We start from the raw sequence: 21213 nt of genomic DNA, 5'->3' as shown, positions 1-21213 counted from the left end.
GAGGAAGCTAAGGGAGTCCGGGCTAAGGGCTTTCCTATTAAAAGAGCTAAAAATAGCCTTCTTAATCTTAGGGTTCTTTAGCTTTAGCTAGTCCTACTTAGCCGTGCCCTTACTACTTATATAGCCTAGAGGCTCTTCTTTTTCTAGGCTCTAAAGGGGGCTAGGGGGGGGCTAGGGCTAGGGTCTAGGGTTAGAAAAAAGGTCGTTAGGAAGGCCTTATATATTTCTATAAAAGTATTAACTTTTACCTCTATCCTTTCTTTTTTATATAAGATACTAAGAAGGGTAGGGTTAGCTTTAGCTTTAGTATAAGAAAAGGCTATAAAGATATTCTTTCCTACTACTTCTATTAAGAAGCTCTCTTAGTATTGCTTTTTAGTAGCCTTAATAGTATACTTAAAGCTATTTTAGGCCTTTATAAAGCTCTTTTAGCTCTCCTTATCCTAGGCTAGCCTATAAGCCCATTAGGCTAAGCTTAGGGCTTTCTAAAAGAAGGTTAGCTCGTCGGTCTACTAGGGCTTAGATCCTTTATAAGGCCTCTTTTTTAGTATCGCTACGTTTAAGGCCTCTATAAGGGTTCTTATTAAAAGGGAAGCTATCCCTTTTAAGTCGTTTCTTTTTATAGCCCTCTCTATAGATATAAGGAGGCCCTATTCCTTCTTAGCTAAGTATTCTAAAAAGACCTTTTAGTTTACTTTCCTATAGTTATAGGTAGTAGGCCTAGCTAGTTATAAGGAACGGTGTTTTCCTATTATAAAAAAAGTAGCTATAATATACTCTCCTAATTATATAAGCTAATAAGTAGTATATTAATTATAGGTAAAATCTTATTTTATAAAGTAAGAATCGCTTATTCTTTTTTATATTATTATATATTAAACGGGTTACCTATTATTATATAATTAGGAATTAAAGGAATAGAGCTAGCTTAAAATACTAGCTAAGACCTCTAAAAAATACCTATATAACTAACCTCCTTTAAACACGAATATTAATAGAACTAAGACACCTTTAGCTATACTCGAGGTATTACTAAATTCCTTAGTCTTAGGGCTATACGGCAGCCTAAATCTAGTTCTGAAAGGTTCTTTTATTTAGCTATAATTATCTATATAAGGCAGTATATCTACTAGTAGATAGAGATAGAATTATTAAAAACTTTGATACCTCTTCTATATACTAATATACTACTAATAAATCCCGTTAAAAATCCTACCCTATATTCCTTCTTCCCTTCTATTATATAGTCCTACGTAATTCCTTAATTTCCTAAAATTCCGCTATTACTTATATACCTTTAGACTAGTAAGAGCCTATTAAGGCCCCTTAAGCTAGCTTTAAAAGCTATAAGCTTATAGTCTAAGCTTATAGCCTCTAGGAAGTAAAAGTTAGCTTAGGTTAGCTACTTAAAGGGGCTATAAAAAGTAAGGTCTATAACTAAGGCCCTTTTTAAGCCTCTCCTTTAATAGGTGCCTTCTATAGCTACCTTAAGGTCTATTAGTAAGGAAGCTTTATAGTAGTCGAGCTAGCTAATAAAAGCTTCTACTTTATAAGCCTTAAAGGGTTCTATAAAAGGGTTCTAATAAGGGTAGTATAAGTTAAAGTCCTTTATTAGTAAGAAGGGCTACTATAGGAGTTAAGCTATTAGTAGTAGCCTTTTTATTATAAGGGGCCCTTACTAGCCTTAGCTAGCTAAGGCCCCTTTAATATCTTTTTTATTATATAGGTTAATAAAGGTAAACGGCTCGGTACCTTTTACCCTTATAGCCTATATATTAGGGTTATAAAAGAGGTCGAAGCTAAGGCTAGCTTCTATCTAAGCTTCCTTCCTCTTATAAGCTATAACCCTAGGCCTCCTAGTAAGCTTAGGAAAGTTAGTAGAAAGGATAAAGGTTATAATATTATAGGCTAGATACTATATAAGGATATAGCTATTATCGATCTTATAGAGGTAGGGCTCTTATAATAAGATAAGGTCCGCTCTTATTTCTAAGGCTTACTTTAAGATCGATAGGTTTACTATTTCTTACTTATTAGTATTATACTATATAATATTATTAAGGTTATAGTTAGGCCTAGGGGGCCTAAGGGGCCTCGGGGGCCTTATAAGTATAAGGGGGCTAAGGCTATTAAGTATTAGTTATTCCCTTATAGACTCCGTATTATACTTTATTAGTTATAAGGTACTCTCCCTTATAATTATAGTATTAGACCTTAAAGTAAGACCCGCTATAGCTAGCCTTATAGCTAGGGTAGTTATAGTCCTTAGTTAAGTACTTTTCTAGGTAAAAGGCATACCTAATAAGCTGCCGGTAGGTCCGGGGGTTATAGCTAAAGGAAAGGCACCTATAGTACTATATACGTATAGTATATTCCTTATAAGCCTTAACTTAAATTTATAGACCTACTATATAAAGGCTTTTTATTTTAGTATTCGGCCCCTATAGCCTCCGAAGGGCCTATAAAGACGACGGATCCTACCTTCTACGTTAGGCCTAGGGTGCCTAGCTACCTAAGCTGCCCTAGGATATCGATCCTACTAAAAGTCTTAGCTTCTACGGCGAAGATATTAAGGATAGGGGTCTCTAAGAGGTTAGGGACGCTCCGGGCTACTAGCTTAGTCTAGCTAGTAGGAAGGTCGGCTAATTTAATAGGTAGCCTCTTAAGGTATAGGGACTACTTATCACGCTACTTTAGAAGCTTCTTTACTATATAAGAGGCCTTTATTATTATAACTATATAACCTCTATTTAAAGTTAATAGAGCTAATATAGCTAGTTTCCCTATGTTACGGCCAGGCACATACGAGCCTTGACGGCTATAAAGATGTATTGGCACTATGAACAAAGACTCAAAGCTAAGGAGCAAGAAAGGAAGACTAGACTACACGACCGAGCGGGCCCTTATATAGACACGAGGTCGCGCGTGGGCACGTGATGCTGCTTGGGCACGTGACACTGGTGAGGTTCTGCGCTGGCGGCTCTACGCTGGCGCCCAGGGTCGTGACACCCTATAGCCTTATTAAGCTCGTTGCGAAGAGTAATAGGGCTAATAGTCGGCGTTAGCAATCCCTTCTTTAGCTTTAGGATAAGTTAGAAGTCCTCCTTTACGTTCCTCTTAGCTAGGGCCTTAGCCGGGGCCTTAGCCGGAGCCTTAGCCGGGGCCTTAGCCGGGGCCTTAGGCGCCTTCTTTACGGCAACCTTAGCCCACGAGCTCGCTTCGAGGCTTCCTTAGGTGGCCTTAGGCTGCTGGGCGGCCTTAGGCTGGTGTAGGGGCTGTTGCGGGGGCTGTTGGCGGTCCGGGGTCCTTATAGCTGCGAGCGGCCAAGGCTAACCACGAGTGCTCGCTCCGGGTTGAGATTCGAGACTTCAAAACAACGCCACGTCCAGACCATGCTCTGCAGTCACCGGCACATGGCCGTCTGAGCATCTCCGTCCCTTTCTTAACAGCCACCACCGTCCCTCGGGCTCGCATCTGCGCGCCTGTCGGCGGCCTCATGTTCTCGCCGCAGAGACCTCCCACCATAACCGTCGATCCCGCTGTCAGTCTATCCAGCGACCGTGAGCGCCGACAAGTACCATCTCACACATGCCGCAGGACGGCTCCCAGGGTACTCCTGACGCCGAGAACAATGTTGCCCAACCTTTGACAGAGCACAACTCCCCGCAAGAGCGTGCCTGCGTGTCCCCGGCAGCTTTCGTCCAAGACCCTGCCGGCGCCGCCGTATTCTCGCCGTCCTCCTACGGCGGCTCGACGGCCACCGGCATGACGCCAGACGCCTCCACTGTCGAGAGATCCCGCGCGGCATCCCTGAACACCACGCTGTCGAGCATCCCCAGCCATGAGAACCTAGCCGGCGCCCGGCAGGACGACATGTCCAGCGGATTTCCGTTCTTGCCCGAGATCCTAGCGGACATGGTTAGCTCCAAGAGCATGGCCGATCTGGAAGCTGTGGGCGGGCCTGCCGGCCTATCTCGCGGCCTACGGACGGATCTTGATGCCGGCTTGGGCTCGGGCGAGTCGCGGCCCAACGACGTTATCGGCTCGGCGCCGCAGGCTAACGACGTGTGCGATGTGCTCAAGGCCAGAAAGGCCGTGTTCGGGACGAACCGGATCCCGGACAAGAAACTGAGGGGCATATTCGATCTCATGATCCTGGCGCTAAGCGACAGGGTGCTAATACTGCTTTCCGTTGTTGCCGCCATCTCGCTGTCCGTGGGTATGTACCAGTCCTTTGGCCAGCCGCATGCACCGGGGCAGCCGCGCGTCGAGTGGGTAGATGGAGTCACCATCATGGCGGCCGTCATGATTGTCGTCGTCACCGGTGCCGCGAACGACTACCAGAAAGAACGGCAGTTTGCTCGGCTAAACAAGAAGGTAGGGCAGCATTCAGTTTACGACTCGGTTGTTGCTTATATCTAACTTACATCGTGAAGCAAAGTGCTAACCTACTTTAGAAAGAGCAGCGGGCGGTAGTAGCGATTCGCTCCGGCAAGCCTACTGAGATTTCGGTATTTGACATCCTCGCAGGGGACGTTCTCCAGCTGAACCCTGGCGACCTCGTTCCGGCGGACGGGATCCTGATAGCGGGACACGCCATTCACGCCGACGAATCTTCCATGACCGGCGAATCCGAGCAGATCAAGAAGACGCCGGCGGCAAAGGCCCTGACGGACCTAAGGAAGGGCAGGGACGCCAACGGTCTCGACCCGTTTATCATCTCGGGGAGCAAGATCTTAGAAGGGACCGGCACTTACCTGGTAACCGCCGTTGGCATAAACAGCACCCGTGGCAGGCTTCATCTAAGTTTATCGGAGCGGCCAGATGCCACACCGTTGCAAGAGAAGCTAAGCGGCGTGGCAGACAAGATCGCGATAAGCGGAGTGGCTGTTGCCACAGTTTTGTTCCTGGTCCTCACTATCAAGCTTATTTTCACCATTCCAACAAGCGATAGCTCGCCTTTCGAGCTATTGCAGACGTTTCTCCGCATCTTCATCGTCTCAATCACCATTGTCGTCATCGCGGTCCCTGAAGGGTTGCCGCTGGCTGTCACGCTGGCGCTGTCCATTGCGGTCACGCGAATGCTCAAGGACAATAACCTCGTGAGGATTCTTGCAGCGTGTGAGACCATGGGGAACGCTACGACTGTGTGCTGCGACAAGACGGGGACGCTCACGATGAACAAGATGAGGGTCACGCGGGGGGTTCTCGGCGTGAACAGCCGGTTCTCTGACGAGGGGGATCAAGGACCGAGCGGCCGGCCGCTACAGAACACGGCCGCTTCCGAACACGACGCCCTCCTGGGCGGAGCGCTGCCGGTCGCTGCTTCGGATGGCGAAGTCTCGTCGGCTGCGAAGTTGTGTTCGTCACTTGCGCCAGATGTGCGCGACGCCATGCTGAAATCCATCGCCATCAATTCCACCGCCTTCGAAGGGGACGAAGACGGGAGCATCGCTTTCATCGGCTCTAAGACGGAGGCCAGTCTGCTTCTGTTTGCCAAGGACTGGCTTGGCATGCAGCCACTTCAGCAGGAGCGCGCAAACGCTGAGGTGGTGGAGGTTTACCCGTTCGATTCCACCAGAAAATGCATGGCCACTGTGACGAGGCTCCCGGACAGCAAGTACCGCATATACGTGAAGGGAGCGCCGGAAGTGCTCCTGGAGTATTGCAGTCGGGTCATACCCCAGGCTGCATCTCCGCTGGGGCAAGGCGTCAGCTTGACCGAGGAGCGGCGCGATGTACTGCTAGGAACCATCGGAGAGTACGCCTCCCATTCGTTACGAGTCCTCGGGTTCGCATACAAAGACACATCTTGTTGGCCGCCCTTTGGATATCCACCAGACGGCGTCCCAGTCGAGCAGATCCTGGCCGACATGACGTTGCTGGGGGTGCTGGGCATTCAGGATTCGCTGAGACCAGGGGTCGCAGATGCCGTTGCCAGATGCCAGGGCGCCGGCGTGTTCGTGAGGATGGTGACGGGCGACAATGTTCGGACGGCCCGGGCAATTGCGAGTCAATGTGGAATTCTGACCGACCATGGCATCGTTCTTGAAGGCCCAGCGTTCAGACAACTCTCGGACACAGAGATGGATCGAATCCTGTCGCGTCTTCAAGTGCTAGCCAGATCAAGCCCGGAAGACAAACAGTTGCTGGTGAAGCGTTTGAAGGAACTCGGCGAAACCGTGGCCGTGACTGGCGATGGCACCAACGATGGGCCGGCCTTGAGGGCTGCCGACGTCGGGTTTTCGATGGGACTCTCCGGGACTGATATTGCTAAAGAGGCCTCATCGATAGTCTTGATGGATGACAACTTCTCCTCCATTGTCAAGGTGATCGAATGGGGACGCACTGTCAATGATGCGGTCAAGAAGTTTCTGAACGCAAGTCTGCTTTGTGCGGGACATGACAAAACCGAAACTAACGAAACGAAACTTGTAGTTCCAACTCACCGTGAACATCACAGCAGTCACAGTTACCTTTGTGTCTGCCATCATCAGTGATAAAGAGGAGTCCATCTTAACACCAGTTCAATTGCTGTGGGTTAATCTTATCATGGATACTTTCGCTGCTCTGGCTCTGGCGACAGACCTACCAAGCGCAACCGTTCTCGAAAGAAAGCCCGAAAGAAAATCCGCACCATTAATATCTACAACCGGATGGAAGTTGATTATCGGCCAATCGGTATATCAGCTTGTCGTTATTCTGTTCTTGAACCTCGGAGGTGCTCGGAGTCTTGGGTTGATACGGCCAGAGGAGATGGAAACGCTGGAAACACTGATCTTCAACGCTTACGTCTGGATGCAGTTTTTTAATCTCTACAAGTAGGTTGCTGGATATCTCATCTACAGATCAGTACAAGTTGACTCTTGAACAGCAATCGCCGCCTCGACAATAAGTTCAACGTCTTCCAAGGTATTACGATGAACCCGTATTTTATCGCCATTATTGTGGCTATTGCTGCGGGTCAGTTTCTCATCATAACCTTTGGCGGAAGTGCTCTCTCGGCAACACAGCTTTCCGCCAAGGAATGGGCCATATCGCTTATCCTTGGCGTCCTTTGCATGCCTGTGGCGATGGTTCTGCGCTTAATTCCGGATGAGTCGATCAAACGCCTCTTTGACCGCAAGCGACATGGAAGAAGTGATACGCCGCAGGGAGATCGAACGGCTGCACCTACAGACGAGATCCAATGGCCGATGGCTCTGAGGCGTGTTCGCTGTGAACTTCTTACAATCAGGCAACCTCGTAGCTCGAGACTACAGCGCCTGCGATCCGAGATTGGCGACCGGGCAATCTCGGGGGTATGCGGAGGGCTGCGCCGGGATGGTGCAGAGGCGGACGAGAGAGCCCCCCTACTACAAAGGCACACGGGGGGTCAGCATCGATCTCGGCAGAGCTCCGTGTGTGGGCCGGCTGTCATTATGGCAGGACTGGTAGCGGGTGGTGTGGCGGGCTGGCCAGATGAGGATGCCGGTATGTTGCCGACTGGTGTGAGTTTGTTAGACGGCGACGAACAATCTCAATGTTGAGAGCGGCGTGATTGGACCCAAGCAAATGTGTATCGGCTACATTCGCAACTACCCGTGCCGCATCCGTCTTGTATTTGCAACTCGCGAGCTCACACCACTGAAAGGTGATGCTCATCACCAACATCACCACACCATGGCGATGACCAGAATTTCGACCCCCCGATTCAGCATCCCTACTTCTCAACCCATCCCACAATGCCGTGGCTGGCTGAAATAGGAGCACGTATTCAAGACGCTCTTAGACACATTGACGATTTTCCTGTTGCCATAGTGGGTGGCTACGGTGGCGCGAGATTCGGTCTAACACGTGGTCGACTGTGACACCGTCTTTCTCGCAGGGGCTGAAAATGAAAGGCAAGAGTAACCATGTTCATTCTCGTCTGTCTAAAACGACAGTAAAAAGTTTTTCTTCTTACAGTCCTGTGGCTGCCTTGATGCTAAAAAGTCGTTGTATAACGCCATCTACGAGATTGAATTCACAGGGTGCATTAGTATTATAGCGCGCCAGCTTCCCTTTAGTGGCTTATATCTAGATAAAATGCGAAAGTGACGTTTTGCTTCCTTATAACTTGTTACTCACCGCATGTCCCGAGGGAATAAAAATGCAGCACATTCAACAAACGTAAATCTCGATCGCTGAAAGTCGTAACGGATAACTTAAACGCCGTGTGCAAGGAGATGCTCAGAAAATACAGCGTGGGGATAACATCACGGGAGGCGGCATGCGATATCACGATCCAAGGTCAAGCGATCCCCCGAGGGAGGGCCATCAAGGTGGCAACATTCGGCACCAGCGTAGACGCTATGCTCCGGGGTGACGATGCCGGCGAGTTCAAGCCCGAGCGCTGGCTGGTAGCCGAAAAGGAGTGTCCTGCAGATACGGAAAAGCGGGCGAGCGGCGGTGCTACCAGCATCTACGCCTCTATACCCTTCATGCACAGGCCGCAGAGTTGCATGGCAGTTCGCTTCGCGCAGGCTGAGCTTGCGTGTCTGCTGGCGACGTGGTTTGGCCGTCTGGAGTTTACGCTACATGACAAGAGTTTGATGGATGAGAGGAATCTGCCGAGAACTGCGCTGCAGACAAGCTTTGAAGTGTGCGTTAAAGTAATGGAGGGGTGGTAAAGTTGAGCTGTGAGGCAGTGGCTCTCTTCCACTACTTGAAGTTATCTTATATTAGAGACGTCAAGGCAATTTCTAGTATCGTATCCTGCTTTCCTTGTTGTGACGATTGGTCAGAGACACAGCTCCAGGGACTTCATGTAGACCCGCTTAGAGGTTAATCCTTGAATCGTCATCCCATAGATCCCGGTTTTGCTTCATGGGTTGCACTCAATGTATTCCTTCATAACAGCGGCTACTCTCTTCTTCGGTGCAATAGTCGATGTGATGTGCAATGCGCCGCAGTGTACGGATTAGTCCGCCCGCTGAGCTCATGCACAGGAACCAACTTGTGGCGACCTATAGATGCCGTGGGGGTTTCTGAAGGATATTTTGAGCCTTGTCCACGGCTCTAACAGGTAACATGATATCGGCTTCAGAAGTTTCTGGCCTGCCATTTATATGAAATGTATATATATTCGCCCCGAGAGGAAGAGTCTCGAAGCGGTCCCGTTTCCACGTTCGAGCTATTCATTTCGCCATACGGATAACTTGGTAGTTTGCTTTACCTGATTAACGAGATCCGCCCCTTACCCCAGTCTCCCCTGAATATCTAACTGAGGCTGTCTAGGCAGCAGGGCGCCCCATAAAGAAGTGGGCTTTGACATGATATAGTCCTTGTACGTAGTTTGCTTTATCCCAACGGACGCCCAGGCCGTTGTCACAGGCCGACTTGATTTTTTGAGATAAATACTACGGTAGTGTCACAATCAACAGAGGGCATGTCTCGTATGGATCACAAAAAAGGACGCGGTGTGGAGAATGGTGGGCGGACAGTTACAGTATCTCTTCCTTTACAAATGTACAGTACGCATTAGATGTGTGCGGAATTTGCTTGTTCATCAGTTGTTCAGACGGTTCTATTTTCCTGGGTCAGGTTATCTATACGAAAGAGAAAGCGTCAGTCTCATCATGTCCCTCCCTACTTGTCCTGGGGACAAAGTTGCGTCTCGGCTTGCGCCTCCTCGCCCTCACACTCACCGCGGTTGGCTCCTCGATAAGAGCAAAGTTCTTGCGCAACCGTCCGTCCGTCCTGCTTTACTCAATCCCTTCCACATTGTCCAACTTGAGAGTAAGACCACGGCAACAATCCAAGACGGCATCATCGTTGACGGGCTGACACCACCATTGACCCATCCATACATACACACATAGAGCATCGGGCGTCAAGACCTCACCTTCCAGCAACCAATGTCCCACGACTCCCAGCCACGGCCTCGCCCTACGCTCTCTCGCTTCCTCGACAAGCGCGTGGCGAGATCACCCCCCGGACCTCCCTCCTCGATGGCAGTAGGCTACGCCTTTCCCCCACAGCCCGACGTATTGAGCTTGAAAAAGGTGCCACAACCCCCAGGGCACCGCCCGCCACACTTGAACTCGTTGGTGACGGTCGGCACAGGTGTTGGGCATCCTCGCCGACAGCTGAGCGTCGAGACGATCACGCACATAGGCCGGACGCACGTCGAGCACGCGCTCGTCGACGTCACTGTCGGACACGCATTCACCGGCTTCGTCGGTGGCACCGTCACGTACGACGTCGACGCGCAACCCGCGGGGCATCGCTTCTCGCCACACGCGTACGCTGTTGTCGACGTCGCCGCCGGCCACGGGCAGTTGTCGCGCGACGAAATGGTCTCGTACGCCAGACACTCCTTGACCGCGCACGTCGAGCACACTTCGGCCGTCGACTTCACTGTCGGGCAGGGCGGATGGCCGCCACCCTCGGCTGCCTGCGCTACCAAGGAGCTTCTGCCATCCTCGGCTCGTCAGCAACGAGAACGCATCAAGGGTCTCCAACGGCCAAGGGCGATTGATGGAGAAAAGGGGCGCAGGAATCCAGAGTCCTTACCCAACGAGAGCCGACAGGAGAGCCGTGGCGAGGACGCGCATCCTGGCCAGTGAAGTGGGCAAGGGTCGAGCTCGATTGTCAACACCCTATTCGGCGTATCGCGAGGACACGTCGCTGTATTTCAGACGGAGGGAAACGAGTGGGAGGACGTGGACTCCTTTTAAGACAAACGCTTCCGGCGGTGTGGGAAATCTGATGCGCCCTAAATGTCTGGAGCGAGACAGCCCCTTTCTTCTCTCCGACCTCTCACCTGCTTCAGCTCTCTTACCAACAAGCACATTCCGAGCCAGGAGCATGATTCAGACAGCCCATAGGCAATACGTCAGAGGCGGCGCATGCAGGGCTACCATCTTCAGGGCCGGTTGATCGACTGCATCGTCCACGGCCTTGGTCACCGCCGAGCGAGCAACTTCAGCCGCATCCATCGACTCGCCCCACCGTGAGTCGGCTCAGCTTGCAACCGCGCTCTGGCTTGGGGCAATAAATAGTTCGCTGATATTGACAAGGTGCCAAGCCGCGCTCTGGATAGCGGACGCCCACACTTTCACCGTGCGTTATTGGCGGCTTGCGCCAAGACCACGTCAAGGCGCCGTGTAATCTTTGAGCCGTCGAACTCCCACCTGGAACTCACCTCACAGATTGGTGTAGGCTTGGTAGGTTGCCACGTTGATGTGGCACATAACTTGCTGCAGCTGTGCTTCATCGTTTGTTGATACAGCTTGCCGACGTATCGGTCTACCTCACATGCTCTTCTGCTAATGAAACCCTAAAGAATGTCGTGGGGAGGGAACTCTAACGCTATAGAAGTCATCTACTTTCTAAATATTTACTGTAAATACTCGGTCGAGAAGTATACGGGCCAAAAATGAAGCATGTCATCAAACAACAAGTCATAAACCTTATAAAAATGAATGTCTGTCTGAGAACCTAATATAAGCTAAGGCCAGTATAAATACTAGGGAGTCACTTATCGGTTTTCTCTTTGCTCCTAGCCTTTAATATGCATAAGTATACCTCTATAGTTGGAAGATCTCTTCCTCCCTCTGGGCTTCCACGGAGTAGCAGCTGGACATCCTTATAGCAAATTGTCTTGAAATTAGCTTCTTTTAAGTAATTTTTTATATATAATCTATCTGTGGGAATTGTAGTAATCCATTGTACCCATCTAGATAGGTCACGTGCGCTCTCACGTGTGCAGTTGAGGATAGCGGAGGACACATAGCTAGCTCCGTGCCCTTTGCCCCCTCTTCCCCCTTTCTAGAACAGACATCAACGATTACACATACCATTGCGATTTGCACGCAGGCCTGTAGAGACCTACCGACACTGATCAGTGGTCGACTTGGTCGATCACAGACAGCTAGGAAGAAGAGACAAATCGCTAACCTTCAAGATCGGCTGCAAGGCATCGGTTGAGGAAGGTTATTTGTGCTAAGTGGCTATCTCAGGCTGCCAGGCATCTGGGAGAACCTACCAAGCTATTAATCGGCTGCAAGGCATCGATTAGTAGTGCGACCACATCGCCTAGCGACTTCTATTATCGGCTGCAAGGCATCGATCAACAGTTGTTACTAGACCCGACAAAGACGTATTTCGACAGCCAGATACGACTCCATCGTCTCATTCACTTGATCAACGATGACCCCGACCGACCGAGCTACGACTCCGAACGAGAGCGCTCAGCTCGAACAATTGAGCGAACGGATGCAAGGACTAGCTATCCAGACATCCGTATTCGATAAAGTTGATGTTACCCTTTGGGGACAAGACATCAAACCTGACGAGGAAGATGAGATCGCAGTTACGACGTACGCCGCTAGGTTCATGTCCAATGCCCAATTCGAACGCCTAGAAGGAGACGACATCCTTGACCACTTCCAACAACACTTCGAAGGCTGGAACCAAGACATATGGAACCGGGTACATATGGACTACAAGAGAGCCCTTAGATTACTTCTAAGGAGACGTGGCATCTATACAGGACGGAAAAATGGCCCTTTTGCACCCCAATTCATCATGTTGCAAACTGTGGAGGACCGACCTGCATGGCCAGAACGAGAGTACATGGAGATGGATTTTGACATTGGGACGACCGCTTATAAGTTACGAGCAACAGGATCAAATGCCTAACTTCTCCCCGAGAACCCCAATCGCCACCGGTAGCAACACCCCGTTACAGTCTTAACGAACAACAGCCCATTAAGACCTTAACGAAGCCACCTGCCCAGGAACCCATCACTGAGGCACTACCGATAACAACATCACCTCCCACGACTTCCGCTCTGACCCAAGATGCACCTAACTTGAACTCTCGTACAGCCCATCCGACAACCCACCGCTTCAAGCACCCCGAACTCGTCCAATCCGCCCAAAACCCCCCACCTAAACCTCCGTCCGAGCATATGCATCTCGACGCATATACAAAACTTCCCCCGGATGATACCCCGAATGCCACTGTTGACGCAGATACCCAATATATGTTCATGAAGCTCTGGGATAAGGACCAGAACTACACAGGAGAGCCGTACGACCTCCTCGATGAGAAACTCCGAATCTTCATGAGTATCTGCTACAACATCCAAGTGAAACCGTCACAATTTCACGCCCTTTTCCCCCGAATCCTCGCTGGAAGAGCACAAACGTTCTACATTAACAAGATCGAATGGACTACCACGTTTAGGAAGGCATACGACAGCATCAAACAACACTTTGACACGGAAGTTAACCATGTCCATTACTATACAGATTGGACCACAACCACTTTCAACTCGATTCGTGCCCAAGATGCTTCCAAATCCTCCACGAAGTCCTTCAACTACTCTTCGATAAGCTACAACTCTGTCAGAGAGCCCTTGGCCCTGACTACGCAGGAAACATTCCACTGCGTACTACGCTTATCATCGCATGCCGTGGTGTACCCGAACTTGAACACGCCCTCTTCAAACCTGCAGCAAAGATCGAGACCTCTTTGCAGATCTACGATCTTCCGTTGAGACCCACCTTGCCCGACAGACAAACCCTCAGTACTTGCAAAGCCCTGACGGATCATTTGGACCAACGAATCCGAACAATCAGTACTACCTCGATCGCCGATACCATAACAACCGCGTACGAGGAAGATACGGATACTCAGGACAACGACCCAATCGCGGATATGGACAAGGCTACAACCGTGGAAGCTACAGGCCCTCAAGCCATAGCAACTACACCCCTAGCCACACCAATCGCAATTGGACCAAAAAGTGCTTTGTTTGTGGACAAGAAGGTTGCTGGTCAACCAAACACTCTGCAGAAGAACGACAAGAGGCCAAGGACCAATATGTCGCACATTGTCAATTCACAGGCATACAACCTCCAAACTTCATAGCCTATCTTATAGACTACGAAGGTCATGAGCTTGATGAACTCACTACCGACGACATATGGGAAGAACCTGACAATGGCACCAACAATCACCCTAGACAATGGAGAAGTCTACCGGACGGATCAAACCATTGTTCCCGCCTAGCAATTCGTCATTGAAGATCAATATTCAGTGGACAATTTCCCAGGCATCATGATTGACACAGGTGCAGCAAAAGTCTCTACAGCCGGTCACTCTCAGTACATTGCTCTACAACGAGAAGACCCTCTGTAGCCCTAGACAGCTCAACCTCCGGCCAGGCTACCATCACATTTGGACACGGCGAAGCCACTCACGATTGGTTCCATCGCCCTCAAAACACCAGTCGGAAGGATCACGTTCCACATCCTTCAGACCCCTACCCAGGAAGAAGAAGAACCCCAGACCGGCATGAAACCCCGCACCCCACAGAGAGGACGCCTGCCCGGATCAAAGAACAAGCCCCAGCCTGCAGCACACGGAGCCTCGAGGACCGGCCGGCACACAAGAGCAAATAACAATATGTGCCTGTAGTCCCTAGAGGAGCCATATGCCCACAAAGAAGAAAAGCTCGAGGAAGCACAATTTCGAGCCAAGCCAAAGACCTCGATGACCACAAGTACAACGGTTGACTCAACGCATTTGATTAGCACCAGCGCTACGTTCAAGCATCAGCGCTACGTTCAAGGTATACACAATCAAACAGTTCCTGTCACCGACAAGTCTTCCAAATCTTCTTCGACTGTTCACCTCTTTGACCCCAATACACTCTTTTCCCTCTTTTCATTATGGCCCCACTTTTTGGGCCTGTTGACATTTTGCCACCACTGCAGCTGGTCTCTCCCTCTCTTTCCCTGCTCGTTACAGCGATTGCAACCACAAAAGAAAAGTTGCCAGTGTGGGAATTGTAGTAATCCATTGTACCCATCTAGATAGGTCACGTGCGCTCTCACGTGTGCAGTTGAGGATAGCGGAGGACACATAGCTAGCTCCGTGCCCTTTGCCCCCTCTTCCCCCTTTCTAGAACAGACATCAACGATTACACATACCATTGCGATTTGCACGCAGGCCTGTGTAGAGACCTACCGACACTATCTAAACTACTTTAATTTCACAATCAAGGCAATACTTATCAGTAGCTTTCTTATTAAGTCGCTTGCATGCAAGTACTTCAGGATAGATAGCTATGTATCCTTGAAGTAAAATCAAGAAGGCTAGCTATAAATGATCAGGCCCTGGAGTAATCATCTCGAGAGGGTTCCTAATAGGGTATGGCAAGTTTTCGAATCGGGGGGCTTGCCCTTAGCAAAAGTAATTACATCTAGCAAGGAAGCTAGATACACCATACAGACTTTTGAAATTCCACTTTGTTACAGCACGAGTATGCCATTCACGGCCACGGGCCCTCCCTAACCTGACCCCATAAGCACACAACGTCCATCGCTGCTGCACTGTAGCACGATAAGACCTCGAACAAAACGTTTCGAAATACAAGGCGCTGCCGGCTCGCGAGATGGGAAGTATTGTGACGGATACCGACCCTTCTGCTGCCCTTTTCGACTGGGCGCGGTTCCTGTGAGAGATGCGGTGGCGGCGCTCGTCTTGGGCGGCGGCGACCGAGGCCATTATCGGCTCAGTCGCTCGGGGCAATGGATGTGCGAGCGCCCATACCTACTGTACTCGTCTCGGTATGTCCTGTACATACGACAATAACCAGGGGATAGATGTCTATGAAGGCGGAACGCATTGTATATTAAGCTGCCCAAACCCCCTTTCACCTTTCTACCACTCTGGCAACCATGGTCCCTTATAGGCCGCTGCACTCGTCCGGGTCCTCGTCGTCATCTAGGGACTGGCCTCGAAGTCTTTCCGCCTTAATTTCGTCCAATGTATTGAAAATAGTTCGGTTATTAAAGCCACTAAGGTCCAGAAGAATTTTTACTTTCTCGTTCAGAAATAAGCCCTTAAAGGAGGTAAATGCGTGGAGGAGGTCCTATTATATCGGTTAGATGAGTGTGTGCATCCTAGAATGCTCTCAAGTGTAGCTTACCCATCTTGTGGCCACTCTACCACCAGTGGTACATCGCAGGATGATATCAGCCCGTTGTGTCTCTGCAGCAGCATCTAGCATTGGATTAATGCCTCCTGAATATGCCTTTGGTCTCCAGCCAAGGTGCGTTGGAAGCTTCTCGTGCACGAAAACCGACTCGATGTATTTGAGTTCTGCGCCATTCTCATCACCTAAAGCAAGCATAATTCTGGCGGCCTCTATGGCACCGTGAGTGGCAGCGGACTCGTCGTAGGGGAGTCCTACGTCCCTGACTCGGGCGGCCCTTGCTCTCCCGAAGCAGTTGGCGTCTATTATTTCCCTCTTCCCCTTCTTACACTTTTCCATTGCGTCAAGCGCGACGTCCCAGGGTCGTTGCTGGAAGAGGGAGGTAGAAGGAGGCGGCGCAAAAGGGAAGGGTGGCGATATGATGTCCTCGCGTGACAAACTTCGGGTATGCTGGATTTGCCATGTACTTCTGTCGACGTCATGCAATAAAAATCTAGAGGCTGCTGGGAGATCGGCACTCCGTAGGCCATTCAAGACAATAAAGGCGCATATTTCGGGGGACAATCCAAAGCCGCGGAAGCATGCTATTACTGCACTTCTTGCAGTAATCCCTATTCCAGAACTCGGTAGATATCCCTCATTTGCAAGCGTGTTTAGCCCCGGGCACGCGCTGCGCGCTGCGTATATACTTGGTCAGTATTTACTCGCTGTTGGGGGAGAAAACCTTACAGACAACAAATCTCTTGGCAGGCTGTTCATCGTGGTTGCCGCTATTAGGGAGAGAATCCGATTTAGCAGAGACTGGTAAGAAAAAGGCAAAAAACCAAAGCAAAAATGCAGAAGTAGTTTGAGATTTCATCTTGGAACTTTAATAGCAAGACTTGACAAGTTTATTAAACTTCAATCCTAGCTTGCTTGCTCTATTACAGCCAAGCTATTAGGTGGTCTGGACCAGCAGATATTTATATATTTATATCAACAGACTAAGATGGAACACGCTCTGTACTTGTCATATGACAGCGTTGTGCACCATACGTGCATACTTGGTGTCTCGAGCCCCAGGCAGTACCTATCTCCGAAAACGCGAATACCGAACGGCGGCTGGACTATTTACCATTTCGGGGGGGCGAGTGGTTCAATGATAAATCTTCTCTAGTATAGAACTTTAGATTCCTGCTACTAGCTTCAACCCAGCAGAATAGAGGAGCTAGCACGGAATCACCCACCCCCCTGTTGCTCAGTCAAACAAATGACACTAACATCACTAAAAGCCTGAATTTTGAACCACTCAGATTCCAATGAAAAATAAATATAAAGGCATAAAATCTGGTGGTGTGCTGAAGCGGCTTAGGTATCTTCACTTCAATCGCCAAAGCTGTCTCCGTCTCTGATTCCACCTCCTCTGTCAAAATTGTATCCACCACAATAGTCTTCTTTAGACTCCCAATTTCAGGGACAACTCCAGTGGCCGCCAGAGCTTCGGCAAGACTTATTAAAGTGTCTATTGGGGTTAAGGATGGCTCTTCTCTTTCGTCCACTCCTTAGCCTATCTACTTCTTCCTCCAGCCTGGCAATTTTACTGCCATTCTCTGCCAGCGACTATTCTCAGGTAACCTAGCCTTGTGCTAATTTGGCGTGTTGCCTCTGAGTTGCAGGTGTTTTGTTCTTGCCAAGGTCACGAATACGGCTGGAGGCCATGAGAACAGTAAGATGGAAGATATCAACAACACATCGCAAGTGTACTAGAGTGATTAAAGAAAGAAGCTAGTTAATCGAGACAATTGTTGGCCAATCCGAGCAACCGAGGCTGCAGGGTTCCATGCAGCGCCGTGGTTTCAATGTCTAAGGATACGGAGGGAGGGTGTTTCATCACGCCCCCAAGCGCGACTACCGCAGAAACTCACAAAATCCGACCTGTCTCGGCAGCCTATAGGCGGGGGCCCCACATATAGGGCCACCTTCAGCTGCCTACTGAAAGTAGAGCAGTCTAGTCCTGCCTAACACTCCTAGTAGGCTTGCCTGATATAAACCCGAGCAGGGCTTGCTAGGGCGATTCTAGACAGTCAAGTAGTCAGTACATGCTCTGTGGCAGGGCTGTCCGTGAGCCCTGCACCTCCCCAGACCGTCAAGACAGGTCGGGTTTCGTGATGTTGATAGATGACCGGTCCCGACGGATACGTCGTAATGCCATACCAATACCTTCTCGTCATGAAGAGACACGTCATATCGCATCGTATGACAAAGCCCCTTCTCCACTAATCATATATGCTACCAGTTTAGGCTGGCTGCATATCTATGCAAAGATCGTCCATCGTGTTGCGTGACACGCTCTCGCGTCTCGATACCCTGCATAACGGCCCAGCACCATGACATAGCAAGAGATTCCCTTCTCAGGTGTGCACCTGGGGCCTCTCCCCAACCCACCCAACCTCTGCTACAGTCTACATCTCTTGACCCGAAGACCGGAACTGGGGCCATCTCAAACGCCGAAGAGTGGACCACGTACGACGACATGACCGACGCCAGTTGGGCGGCAGCGGGAAACACAGCTTGTCTGTTCCAGATACTCAGTGCAGACTTGCCAGAGGCCCATACAAGGCAATGCGTCGCTGTTCCGGTTTATGATCGTGCCGTCACCGAGCTTTGCCTGGAGCAAGGAGTTAGTCCCGTGCAGCCGCTGCAAGTAACATGGGGTGTAGTGCTTCCATCCTATATTGGCACTGGCAAGCCGTGGTTTCTATACTAAGATGACGACGCTTCTTCAATGCTACGTATTGTTGACTCTATACTTCTCTTAACTTGTTAGAGGACTTTCTTAATATTTTGACCCTAGGCAAAGGAGTTACTGGCTTGATTAGCCTTTTAATTAATAACTCGAGTCGTCGATTAAATACAGATAAAGTATGATAATATTCGTCTGGAATCCCAAGTGCCAATTGCTTTATAGACTCTTTACAGTTTAGTATAAAAATTGAGGTATATGGACTCAGTAATGATTTGGGTTTCTTGCTGCAATGAAAAACATCCGTTCTCTCGGATAATCAAGCAATTAGCCTAGGGCGGGCACCTTGTCTTACACATCTCATCCTAAATCATCAGGGGCCTATCCTTTTTAGGTTCATAATCCTATCTTCTTATTCTATTACTGACTAGTTGACGGCATAGAGTCAAAAGACTTTAGAGACAGTTAATCACTGCATTTATATTCTAGTTGAGCGTAATAGTTGACCTAACCCTTTAATCACCCTTCATCAGAGCCCTCGCATCCTCAAATTCCTTACACATGCCTATCATCAGCCTTTGTCTAAGCCCGCCAATACCCGCTAGCTCGTCTTGTACTTGAAGGCTCAGCTGGAATGTTTCGCATCCAACACAAGGGTTATAGATGTTCTGGAACTATATCATGTATGACACACTCTAAGGGAAGTGGCATCATATGTGCCACATTGCCTCGCAGGGCTGACGCAATGACTTTGTGCGTTTGGGATATTTGCCAAGCTTAATCGAGCTAGCCCAGGTGGAGGAAGCTTTATATCGGAAGAAAGCGGTTCCTTTTTTCCTTTCAACTCATATCAATACCCATCTTTGAGTTTCTCCCTCAAGATGTGGCCTATACCCTGTCCGCATAGAATGAACGGATTAGACCATGAATTAGTTAAATTAAGAGCCAGCTCAGTCCAACACCCCTAACCATTGTCCACAGCGACGTATGTTTCATCGCGGCTCCTACCGGGCTCTACGTGACATGCATAACCGATGGTGCATTTTATAACGGCATATTGTTGATCATCATGGACCTTTCGAGCGTGGTGATTGGGGCTGTCTGTGCAAAGAACACCCGCTGTGCTACACCCCCTGCTTGCATAGGTCTGTTGATGCTACTAGACATTTCGTCTCTGTCTAGCCCAGGGTTTGCCCTCCTCTTCTATTCAAAGCTCTTGTATGTCTTTAGTCCGCGGACCACTAGCCAGAAGATAGGCTGCTCGGCGATCCCGTTGATTATCCATGTCGTCGTCCAGGCGGGTACGCCCGAATTGAGCCTGCGGGACCTCTGACGACTAGAAGAGACGACCATGGCCTCTTTGATGACGCCTTATGATGCTGTTTGCGTAGTGCCTTGGCTCCTCAGTCGCTATTCACCAGTTGACGAAACAAACATCTTCCCGTTCTGTAGTTGCCAGGGCCTTTGATCAAGATTATCGAGTAAGTAGTGGCCGGAAACGTTCATACACGAGAACCAAACCATCGGGTAATGTGGTCTCTTGGAGTGTTGGGGGCCGTTTACAACAAAACTATCCCGAATGTTCCCCCTCGGAAATGGCGTAGACAGCCACACTTCCCCCTTTGTACTTTTAGAGACCTCATCAACGTTATGGAGGTGGGAATCTAGGCCCCAGATGCCTGCTTCGACTTTTCCAGGTTGCCAAGCGCTCTCACGACTAGAGGCCAAAGCTTGAGATCCGTCGCCTTGCTGTCTATAAACTCGTTGACCTTTGTGATCTTCTCTCCCGTCTCGTCCATGGTTAGCATAAAGACGAACTCTCCGACGTAGTCCCACTGCTCTTTGGTGACCTCCTCATAGTCCTTTAGCTCCTCTCGAAACTGTGGCCGGCCCGTGGTCCATACGACGACCACTAGACATAAAAGTAAGCGAGGACTCTTGTTGAAGAACGACCACAGAAGAGAATGTCGCACAGGGCCCCCGCCGCATTCGATAATCCTGGTCGGGATCAGATACTTACTGTTGGAACTCTCGCTTTCGATATACTTGATTACATTTAGAGGGTACCCCGTCATTACCCTCTTCATATTCTCCTTGAACTCGATAAATCCTGCTTTATCGAACGCCTGCAGCTTATCAATCGACCGTGAAGGCGATATTTCGAAAACCAAGCTGTCTGCAAGCAGAGAGTGCAGCATCTCATTGTCGTGCGTGGCGTAATGCTCCACGAACTTCCTCGCACTTTGCATACGCTTCGAGTCCATCGTGAAAGTTCTGTCTTGGAGTGTGAAGCGGTAAGCTTGCAACTTTTAGCAGAATAACGTTTTTCAATGTTTGAGTCGAGCCTAAAAGAAATGTGAAGAGCCTCCCGGATTTGACGTGCCACGTATTGTAAATGTGGTCAAGCTTGAGGCTCTGCTGTCTTCGAAGTGTGCAGGCGAGGGGCTACATAAGAGCCCTGAGTGGGATTGATCTGGCATATTAATCGTTAATCAGAGGAGACCTTAAATTTGAGCA

At 49.6% G+C, this 21213-nt stretch overlaps 2 protein-coding genes across 2 annotated transcripts; one reads left to right on the top strand and one right to left on the bottom strand.

Moving 5' to 3' along the window:
* Positions 1-3496: 3496 nt before the first annotated feature.
* Positions 3497-7437, top strand: HRG_00528 (haloacid dehalogenase-like hydrolase domain-containing protein; the record flags this gene model as incomplete). Its single annotated transcript, XM_044858999.1, has 11 exons — positions 3497-3541; positions 3598-4377; positions 4458-4760; positions 4818-5213; positions 5271-5334; positions 5380-6380; positions 6439-6536; positions 6587-6681; positions 6752-6821; positions 6875-7301; positions 7429-7437. 11 exons carry the CDS (start codon positions 3497-3499, stop codon positions 7435-7437), a joined length of 3288 nt encoding a protein of 1095 aa, XP_044725399.1.
* Positions 7438-20360: 12923 nt separating this feature from the next.
* HRG_00527 (uncharacterized protein) lies at positions 20361-20960 on the bottom strand (the record flags this gene model as incomplete). Its single annotated transcript, XM_044858998.1, has 2 exons — positions 20361-20608; positions 20717-20960. The coding sequence occupies 2 exons, from the start codon at positions 20958-20960 to the stop codon at positions 20361-20363; spliced, it is 492 nt and encodes a 163-aa protein (XP_044725398.1).
* Positions 20961-21213: the final 253 nt, after the last annotated feature.

The sequence above is a fragment of the Hirsutella rhossiliensis genome (assembly GCF_020360975.1).
Source record: "Hirsutella rhossiliensis strain HR02 chromosome Unknown scaffold00001, whole genome shotgun sequence".
NCBI classification, from domain to species: domain Eukaryota; kingdom Fungi; phylum Ascomycota; class Sordariomycetes; order Hypocreales; family Ophiocordycipitaceae; genus Hirsutella; species Hirsutella rhossiliensis.
The sequence above is the reverse complement of the archived record's forward strand: the minus strand, read 5'-3'. Positions and strand labels throughout refer to the sequence as shown.